The sequence below is a fragment of the Petaurus breviceps genome, unplaced genomic scaffold (genome assembly GCF_028583685.1).
Source record: "Petaurus breviceps papuanus isolate PSGF00001 unplaced genomic scaffold, PetGlider_PUasm1.0 229, whole genome shotgun sequence".
Classification (NCBI taxonomy): Eukaryota; Metazoa; Chordata; class Mammalia; order Diprotodontia; family Petauridae; genus Petaurus; species Petaurus breviceps.
This window is the reverse complement of record NW_027185903.1, coordinates 5,493,167-5,504,190: the sequence shown is the minus strand read 5'-3', so window position 1 is coordinate 5,504,190 and position 11,024 is coordinate 5,493,167. Positions and strand designations below refer to the sequence as shown.

The following is an 11,024-nucleotide window of genomic DNA, read 5'->3' as shown; positions in this document are numbered from 1 at the left end:
TGGCTGGGTGCAGCAGGGTAAGGGGGAAGTCAGGAAGTCGGGGAGGGGGAGAAGGAGGAGGTGGCAGGGGGCTAGGTGGAGGTTGTAGGGGGCTGGAGAAGGAGGTGGCTGAGGCAGGGACTGGGGGAAAGAGGGAGGTGTCAATGGGCTGGGGGGAGGTGGCAGGGACAGGGGCTGGGTGGAATGGGGAGGTGGTTGGAGGAAGGGGGAGGATATATAGGATGTAGGGGAGAGATTGCAGGGGCAAGAGCTGGGAGTGGCAGGGGGGAAGGTTACTTGGGGGTGGGGGAAGGAAAGGGGAGGTGGCAGGGTGCTGGGGGAAGAGGGAGATGGCAGGGGCTGGGGGGAAGGAGGAGGTGGTGGGGTAGGGGGCAGGTTGGGTGGAGTAGGCAGAGAGGGGGTATGGTCATAAGAGACCTGCACTGTGCTCCTTTTTTTACCCAAATGAGACAGACCTTTCCTGCAGTCCTTTTAAGTTATCTTGGCCTGGAAAATTGTTTCACCCCGTCCTTTTGTGGGTTCTGTCGCTCCAGAATTCATTTTGAGGCATGATTTAAAGTTGTTTCCAGGGAAATTGGGGAGAGAGTCAGGCAACTTCCTGCCTTCTCTCTGCCACCTTGGCTCCACCTCCCCAAGTGTTGAATTGTCAAGACTTGAACAGCACTGATTCTAAAAGGTCCTGTTTTCCCTGTGGCAATTAACTAAATTAAGTTAAACTCTTTTGGAGCAAGAATCATTTCTTTTAACTGCCTCTAGTGGTCAATACTTTTACTAGCCCCCCTTTAAGATCAAATCCCACAAGTCTTACAGCTAGTACACAAACCCAGGCCTTCTGAGCAAAAACCCACTGTTTTCTCCACCTACTACTATGATGATCTGGTCTTTGCACACTCCCTTCTGTCATCCCTAACACGATTCTAATGGCAATTATGATGAAGATAGAAATAACCAAAAAACCACATGGGAAATTTTTTATAATCTCTTTAGGTGAACAGTTTTCAACCTATGGTAGTTTCACATATTTTCCCCCTCAGAGAGATTCAATATGACTAATAGAATTCAAGACACGTCCTTATGATTTGACTCCATGAAAAATAATTCATGCAATTAGCCAAGGACCTCTGCATCACAGGGTATATAACAAGGAGGAATGACAAAGGGAAGGGAAGGGCCTTCTCTAGGCCCCTGCCACCTCAAGCTCTGCTCTTTGCTGTCCTCATCCCTAGCGGCATTGAACATTGGTTGGATGCCTCATTGACCCTGGCAGTAGAGTACAATGAGGGTTAACATATAGTCCTAGACCTTAAGGGATTTACAGTGTATTTAGGTTGGTAGATCATATCCATATAAAGCTAGAAAACACTACAAAGTAAAAGATGCGAAGTGTCAAGTGAATGTCAGAGTCAATGTGTGACAAGGATGCCCACAGGAGGAAGAAGGGAGAGAGGCCTGGGGTGGTTGGAACAGATTTCTGGAAGAAACAGAACTTGGGCTGTGTCTGAAGGGAGGGCAGGATTTAGATGAGCTGAGAGGAGGAGGCCAACTGATTCCAAGAAGGGAGAGGCAGAAGGCCAGAGAAGGTGATGCCCTTGACAAGTTTGGGGAGCAATACACTATTTCTTTGTTTGGCAAGAGCTGAAGATTTGGGTATAGGAGCAGTAGGGGCCAAGGATGAATAGGTTAAAGGCTAGATTGCTGAAGACCTTGAATCTTCAAGGGGAGGTGAAGTCAAGTCTGTGTGATGTGAGTTGAGTCAAGCATTGGATAGTAATGGATAATGAGGCCTTAAAATCATGAAGATCTGGGTTCAAAACCTGTCTCAGGCACTTATCAGTTGTATAAGTTTATACCCTGTATAAGTATAAGTTTGTATAAGTTTAACCCTGGATAAATGATTTAATCTTTCTCCGTCTCAGTCTCCTCATCTGTGGAATGGAAATAATAGTATCTATTAGACAGGGTTGTTTTCAGGATAAAATAATAAAATAATGAAGTGCTTTCCTCTCTTTCTCCCTTCCTCTACACATACATATATGAAAAAAATATAGATTATAGATATACATACATACATCTACACATAATATATGTGTATGTAAATACTCACACACATATACATATATGTGTATGCATATGCACATATACATACACATACACATATATTAACTGTTGTTATTATTCTGGCAGCGGTATGCAGGAAGGATTAGAAAAGGGAAAGATTGAGGGTAGGAGACCAGTTAAGAGGCTATCTTCTCCAGGAGTGAGGTGATGAAGGCCTGAAGGGGAAGGCATTGATTGCCAGGTTAAGAGGTTTGGACCTTATCTGGTAGGCAAAAGGGAGCCTATTGAAGATCCCTCTTATTCTCCTCCTACTTACAGAACAATGCAAAGAGCTCCCTGGGGGTTCTTTTTTAGGAAGAACTTCAGCTGAGGAGAAATGCCATCTAGTGTTTCTTAATCAAGGGTAACAGACTCCCACCTATGCCTTCCCCCACCCCATATTTCCTCCTCCCTCCTTGCTTTCCCTGCTTTACTTTTGGAAAGCTTGTTCTCTGACGGCAAAGAGCCTTGAGAAACCTTTTCTACTTTGAACACATGCTCTAAGTGATTATCAAGAAAAGCAAAGGCTATAGAACTTACCATGTGGTTTACTGCTGAATTCGCACTCTGCCATACATTTATGACCGTCTTCTCATCTGCTTCATATCTGAGTTCGACGGCCTCCATGCAGTAATCAGTCCTGCCTCTTTTCAGGGATACTTTACTTTTGGGCTTGTTTATTATTCCATCAGGAGAGGGAACTCTCCGGGGAACTACAGGGATTCTTAGTCAATAGAAAAGAAGATTGCTTAGCTTTGATTCTAAACCTTCATTTTCATGACTAGATGTTTTTTAGCTGACTTTAGCTATCATACTTAATTTCTTTTTCTTTTTGGAGTCTGAGTTTCCCTATTTCACCCAGACTGAAAGTACAGATGCTACTCACAAGCTGATTCCAATATTGATCAGTTTTGACATGCTCCATTTTTCTTACTTGGGCTGGTTCACCCCTCCTTAGGTCGCCTGCTGGTCGCACTCTGAGGATTTGCTGTATTGGAACCTAGACTAAGTGTGGACACTAATTGATTGGCTTTATCCCTGATTTGGCTCAGAATGCCTAAACTCAGGGGATGCTCCAATCTCAGCTTCTTCAGTGGCCTTTAGCATATGTTTTAACCTCAATTAAAAAAAAATCTCAGGAGAAGAATTCTTGAAATGGCAAGATGTTCACAAAAGCCCAGAGATACATTTTCTAGAACAATCCTATTAATGCCAGTAAACAAAATTATCCCAATTAAAACTTCAAAGAAGTAATAGGAGCTTTTATCAAGGAATGGCTTCTGTGAGGAAAAACTTCATGCATTTTGGAAATTTTATCAGTGTAGACAGACATTCCCCCATCAGGGGCCAATCAGACTTATTTAGAAACTGGGTCAATGTATCACTTAATGTACTTAGGACATTTTATCAGACTGTGAGAAGAGGAAACCATGAAGCTGAGAAAGAGAGAGGCTTTGTATATGGAAGGCAATGTACAAAGAAAAAAACTGGGTATAAATCTACCCATGAAAGGAAAGCAAATTAAGAAAAGTAAAATGTAAGTTTTGGATAATGTTCATTCTATCCACTCTGGTTACAATCTAGAGGATTAATTCAGTCAAGGCCAAAGATGTCAAGTCAACTGTTGACTATTGGTTCAATTCAACATATAATTATTGAATAATTTCAGTGGTGATGGAGGTGAGTGGCAATGCTAGTAAATTAAAATTATTTGAAATGGTATAAAACAAAACCAATAATTTGGCTTTCAAAGACGTTTTTATACTTAGATTTGTCTAGTGGAAGAGACTGCTGGACCCAGGTTCAAGACTGGTTCTGCTCCTAACTAGTTATGAGGCCATATGCAAATGACTTTATCTCTTTGGGTAAATTATAAAATTTATCCCTCAATTATAAAATAAGATCAGGGAAAATTATATCTAAATTCCCTTATAACCCTGCAATTTTGTGATTATGAATATAGAGTGTGATAGAAGTTGATACAGAATAAATGTCTTTTCATTCATTCTTTCATATAGGTCTCTTTGTGATTTTGAGAAGTAATAACACACGAAACAAAATCAGGAAGCCCCTCATGTAAAGGTCTGATTAAAGGGAAGGTGGAAGAAATCTCCAGTATTCTCATTCTGCCTGACTCTCTAGTCAGAAATGATCATATGTTGTCGTTTATATATATATATATATATATATATATATGTATTATATATATATATATATACATACTGATAAATGAATGTCTCAAAACTGGCCTATGGATGAGCTTGGGGGCTCACATTTTCCTTAAGAGGGAAATAACGATTTGGGTTTCTATAACTGTTCAGAGATGAAGTTGAACTAAAAAGTGTCTCTACTTAGAAAAATCTAAACGAGTCTATGCCTTCTACTCAGTCCTTCTCACTCTTCTTTGCTCCATCTCCCATCTGCCTGCCTTTGCCCTGCCCGTAGCCCACGCCTGGACCTCTTTGCCTCCTGGCTTTTCCTTCAAGCTGCAGCTTAAGCCTCATCGTCTGCAAAGGGCCTCCTCTGGTCCCTGGCGTTGCTAGCGGCTTCCCTCAGAGATGTACGGTCTACACTGTATGTACCGCCTATGGCACACGCGAGTTGTCTCCCCCCGTTAGAGTGTAAGCTACTTGAAGGCAGTAACTGCTTTTGCTTTTCCTTGCATCCTAAGCACTCAGCACAGTGCCTGACACATATCGCCTCTATGGCTATGTAAGCTCAGCAATGATTACTTTTGTTGTAGCATTACATCCCCTTCTTCCTCTTCTTCCTCTAGCTGAGGAACTCTGAAAAAAGAGACATGAGGCAGGACATTTTGTGTTTCTTATTCTTCTCCTCTAAATCATGGGAATTATATTATATATAATTTTGAGACTAGCCTTTGACCGATTAAAAGTTAATACCCAATGTTAATAGATTACTTTTAAACATAATTTGCTTCCTTCCTTTTCTCTCCCTTAATTTCCAGAGTTTAATATTTTCTCCTGATCAGTTTAATTGTTTTCACATTTCAATCTGTTATTTATAAATAATAACTAATAGAGCACACATATATAGTTAACATATTTTATAATAACACTAAGACGATAGCTTATGTAATAAAACTAATATAATTTTATGGTGTTTATATGGCAATTTAATGACTTTTGAAGAATTTCACATAAATTATCTCATTTGATCCTCCCAACCCTGTGAAATAAGTGATTTTATTCTCCCCACTTTACCAATAGGAAAACTGAGGCCAAGAGATGTTAAGTGATTTGCCCCTTGACCACTTGGTTTAGTAGCATTTGAGACAGGATTTGAACCTAGATTTTCCTGACTGCTGAGTCCTCTGCTCTATATACTTGTTGCCTCTTGAAATTTCCTTGATAATCATTTTAGTTTTTTCTCAGTGTTTTGGGGTCTTTCATGTCTTTCTTTGGGGGGAAGTGAAGGAGGATGGTCTATAAAAGTCAAATATTTACAAGCTGTTTTGTATTTTTTTTAGTTTGAATATTGTTTCCTCCTCACATATAACATTTGCTTACTACAGCTAGTGGTGAGGCTGTTAGAGGCCTACTAGAACCCACCCAAAAGCCTCTAACCAGATCCATTAACCTGTTAAGAAGAAATACATATACAACACACTTAGTCTTTCAAATCCTGTTTCCTTACCTATAAGGTAGGGATAATAATGCCTACTGTTTTCATTAAAATGCAGAGCTCATACAGATAGTAATTTATAAAAGGATTGGAATTTCTCATAAAGGGTATCTCAATGTAATGTAAAAGTACCCAGCTTAAAAAGCTCTATTAAAACACTATAATCTTACTTGGCATAGATGTCAGGCACACCATCATCTTCAAGATTTACTAGCGGGACTCGAGTGCTTCCACGTCTAGTAATTTCCATGGGGATTTTGCCTTCCATTCCCCTATAGTAATCTTGAAGAAGTCTCTTTGTGTCTTGGAAACGATTAATTTCCACCTTTGAAAGCAAACATGAAGGTTAACATATTAAGAAATAATGAGACAGCTACATTCGTCTTTTTCCCATCACCATATAAATTGTGACAAGTATTTTCTAGAAGTCAGGAAATAATGTGTATCTAACTTACAGGGTATAAAGTAATCAACCAACTTTGCAACCTCTGGCCCTGATGCGACATATTTCCTTATTTAAAAAAAAGAACATTTCTGCTAAGTTTCTGAAATTGAATAAAAAGAACAGTATCTACACTATGTGGAGTTGACTATATCATTTCTAACATTTTGGGGTCTCCCTAGGTTCCTCAATCAAGTATTCAATTAATATTTATTGAAGACTGTACCAGGCATTGATTCACACATCTCTAAATCTTGTTCATGAGAACCCAGGATGTGGGGCCACTGGCAAGGCAGCTTCATTTATGAGCAAAGCTTCATGAAGCAGCATCTACCTCCCCATTCACAGCAGATAGTTGAAGAGCAGTTAAAGTTTAAGAAAGATAGAATATTGGTTATTGTCTCCATGAATAACCAGCATCAGTACTGACTACAGGCCATACCCGGGTTGGAAGTGTTGGGCAGGACTGTGACTATATCTGTGGATGACTTGGGGTTTATCTTCTCTGTCTATGGTGATGAGTATACAGTGTTGTTCATCATTTAAATTGCTATATGAATGTCAGCGATGTTGGTGACTTCACTGATTTAAGGCAAACCTATCTCCCATGTTCCTTAGGGAAGAAGACTTATTCTTTCTATATGTGCTAAGAAGTTCTGGTCTTTGGTATCTGGTCCTATATTAGCACAGTCATTGGCCAATCAGATATCCACTATGAGTCTTGGCTCATAGACTCATGTTGGAGTCAGAAATCTCATTGATTGAGATTTCTGTATTGAGAAGAAATTCAAGTAGAATGGGGAAATAGACCCAGAAGATACTTCTGGGGGAATCTAATGAAGTATGTCTATACCTAATCTAGATTTATAGCTATATCATCTATTCCCCCCTCTTCTCTCTCTCTCTCTCTCTCTCTCTCTCTCTCTCTCTCTCTCTCTCTCTCTCTCTCTCTCTCTTTCTCTCTCTCTCTCGCTCACTCTCTCTCTGTCTCTGTCTCTGTCTCTGTCTGTCTGTCTCTTTATCCTTCTTTCCTTCTCTCCCTCTCTCCCCTCTATGTAGATCTAAAGATGGATAAGTAGATAGCTGGATAGAGTGATTTGATAGATATGTAAGTAGATAAACATACTTTGGTAGTGCCCTCAAGGGGTATACACTCTTGTTGGAAAGAGAGGACATATACAGAAAAAAGATAACTAAAAGTTTGTCATTCCACATACTCCCCTTGAGTTTAAGCGGTATGGTATGATAGGGAGAATAATACCTTCACCACTGGCACCGTTCATGCTGTAGATTACTCAGAAAGAGACATTGGTATATTTGTCTCAAGAGATACAGAGAAGTTGATGGCAGGTGGAGTAGAATCATTACAGAATCAGTTACTAGTTTAGCTGCTGACTTGTCCCTAGGCTTCCTGAGTCTTAATGCAGTATAGAAAAGCAAGGGCACGTGGATGACACCAAAACTCCAATGTGAGGGGAGGCAGAATCCCTTTCACCACTAGGTATATCTCCAATTTAACTCCATACCAGTCCTCAAACTATAAATCATGGTGGATAATATTTCAAATATTTGCTTTTCTATATATACACAATATGTAGGATTTGTTCTATTTCCCTAGGGAATTTTAGAGCTAAAGGGACTTTACAGGTAAAGATAAGGAAGCAACAAGGGGTAAGATCTCCTGACTCCCTGTCCAAACATCTTTCCAATGAGTCACACTTCCTTGGTGCTTAAATTGATTAATTCAAGTCTAAGAAAATTGAAGCTACCAGCCCTATTGAAATTATCTCTAGGAAAACACAATCCATGATACTATGCCAATAAAATCCTACAAATTATAGTCAACTACAAAGAACCAGTATGTGTTGTTACAAATGATGATGAGTTTTCTAAAGAACAAAGACAATAAGTTCTTTTTTTTCTCTTTGTGGAGGGCAGAGGGCAGGGCAATTGGGGTTAAGTGACTTGCCCAAGGTCACATGGCTAGTGTTATGTATCTGAGGCCTGATTTAAACTCAGGTCCTCCAGATTCCAGGGCCAGTGCTCTCTATTCACTGCACCACCTGGCTGCCCAGCAATGGCTTCTTCATTGAAACTTAGTTGAAGTGAACCAAAGGACGTCTAAATATCTACACTCATACTGAAAGAAGCACATTTTCAGAATTATCAAATCTATAGTCTGCTATTTCATGGTGAAAAGAGAAGTTATGAAAATTCCACCAAAGTGTTTGTGTGACATGCAAAAAATCATATTATATCTTTCGTGGAACGTGAAAAAAAAGTTTCAGCTTAGACCCCACATAATCAGAGCTTTTGTAGCGACTTAACAGAAATCAAGGAAGAAATTTAGTTGCTTTATGCTTGTAGGTTTATAGACACATAGATTAAGTGTTGGAAGAGACTCCAGTGTTCATTTAATTTAATTCCCTCATTTTGCAGACAGGGAAACTGAGGAGGTTAAGTGATTCATTCAAAGTCATGAAGATAGTAATAATTGTTAGAAGTGGGATAATGTGGATTCAAATTAAAGTGCCTATTCATATGCTTATTTTAATATTAGAAGACATTTTAGGTTGCTTCTTTGGATTTAAAATCATAAACATATAAACCTCACTTCTTATACTTGAAAATAACATTTGCAAAATGATTGGGAAGAATAAGATTGAGCATTTTTCTATTTCCTTTCAGAGAAAGTCAGTAGAGGTTTTTTTTCAAGTTTTCCTATGCCTACTAATCTCAAAGTTTAGCAACAAACATTTGCACCTGTCATGCTTTGATTTATTAAACCAACAGAAATTGAGTCTCCAACTGACAAAACTGTACCCTCCTGGGAACATACAAAAAACCACATTCACAATAAGCCAGATGAAAATCGTTTTCTGTAAAAAAGTGTCTGGGACGAATTAGTTATTGACAAGTAACCAAGAATAATACTTTTCAGGATAGAAGAAATCATTGGGAAGTTACAAAATCTCCAGAACATGCTAAATGATGTTATACTGTTTAGGGTAGTTATTTTAGAAATTGGGAAATTTTTCCCATTAAATTTTTTATTATTTATTTATTTTAGATTGAGTTTGATAATGGCCCAAATAGTGAAATCTTTTTATAATATTGGTGTTGGGTAATAAATCTACTTCCTACCTTAGAGGGGTAACCTTGCTATATTGTTTTTCCCTTATTACAAGTGAAATAATATTGTTACATCAAGTTTTTTTTTCTCCCTGTCACTGTAGTTATATTTCAGGAATGTGGTATCACTTGTATCTCAATCTGTATTATATAATAAAAGTCTTAGAAATCCAATCCAGAGATGGGGAACCTGCTACCTCGAGGCACATGTGGCCTTCTAGGTCCTTGGGTACTGCCTTTTGACAGAGTCCAAGTTTTACAGAACAAATCCTTTTATTAAGGGGATTTGTTCTGTAAAGTTTGGATTCAGTCAGAAGGCCACACTTGAGGACCTAGAGGGCCACATGTGGTTTCAAGGCTGAAGGTTCCCCATCCCTGGTCCAACCTTTCACCCAATGCAGGAATTCTTTCTATCATATCCCTTACAAATATTTATCCAATTTCTACCTGGGCAATTTCATTGTCAGAAAGCTCACTACCTGGTTAGCATTTTGCTGTTTTGTTGAAGAGGGCTGTTTGAAAGTTCTCCTTGTGTTGAGCTAAAACCTGCCTTCTCAGACAAAATAATAATGGCTAACATGGACTTGATGTCTAAAATAAGTAAGGAGAGAGTCAAGATAGAATTAAACTGTCCTGATGAGTTCAAGCCAATAGGCCCAGAAGAACTATTTCTTGGGGGTACTGAATGAACTCCTTTCAAATTCACTCGATACAAATAAATTAATTCAGATAATGGCAGTTCTTATCTGTCCATCCCCAAATCACTCTCTGTCTTTTCTTAATGAGCTTAGTTCCTGGTAGAGTCTGTCTGTGCTTAAGTTCCTGCTCTCATATTAGGGGGTTTGACTGTACATGTGGATGTCTCCTCTTTACTCAATTCCTTTGACCTCCACTCCCACTCAGCTCCAAAAATGTCTTACTATCATGATCAAGAAATCAGAAATTCCTTTATCTAATAATAATCTATCATCCACACTCCCCCTATGCTTCATGCCTTCTAAATCGCTGATTTTTGTTGTTTTGCCTATTAGACGGTGAACTCTCTGAGAGAAGAGATTATCATCCTACTGTTTGTATCTCCAGTACTTAGCATAGGACCTTTACCTACCTTAATAAAGGCCTTTGCATCCATGCATCCATGCATCCATCCATGCATCCATCCATCCATCCAACCAACCATCCATCTATTCCTTCCTTCCTCCTGATCATTATTTCCAACACTTCTAGTCTTCAGGCCATCACTTACTCTGATTATACTATCCTCTTTTTATAATCTCAACCTCTCATACAACCCTCTATTCTCAGTTCCCTTGTCTCCTTGTCCTATCACTGGTCATACTTTTCTAAATCCTACTGTGGATTATTTACATCTGACTCCACTGTTTTTACTCACACATGACTTAAATGGAGCTATAGGAAGGAAGGAATGCAATCATGCAGACTATTTGCACTACAAATCTGTTATTTAGACTCAACTGGGCCCTCTATGCAGCAAAGCAATCCTTGTATTCTTCCCTCACTGATTCTCTATCTCACCTACCACAAGAGTTGTTTGAAAATTCTTTCCTCAAGCCTTCTATAACACTCTCTTCCTCCTCTCCCTAAGTTGAAGACATCAGTGCATACTTTACCAAGAAAACTGAGGTCATTTGCTATTGGTGCCCTTTTCTAAGTCCTTCCTCCTCATCTTACAACCCCTTGACATTAT

The 11,024-nt window shown here is 39.2% G+C and overlaps 1 protein-coding gene across 1 annotated transcript in view; it reads right to left on the bottom strand.

Moving 5' to 3' along the window:
- Window positions 1-11,024, bottom strand: part of SPEF2 (sperm flagellar 2) — a 221,105-nt gene that overhangs the window by 40,323 nt on the left and 169,758 nt on the right. The window contains exons 22-23 of the mRNA XM_069096127.1: window positions 5,913-6,067; window positions 2,638-2,821 (exon numbers count right to left, since the gene is read on the bottom strand). Of these exons, the coding sequence (XP_068952228.1) occupies window positions 2,638-2,821; window positions 5,913-6,067 (339 nt within the window). The remainder of the gene's footprint in view (window positions 1-2,637; window positions 2,822-5,912; window positions 6,068-11,024) is intronic.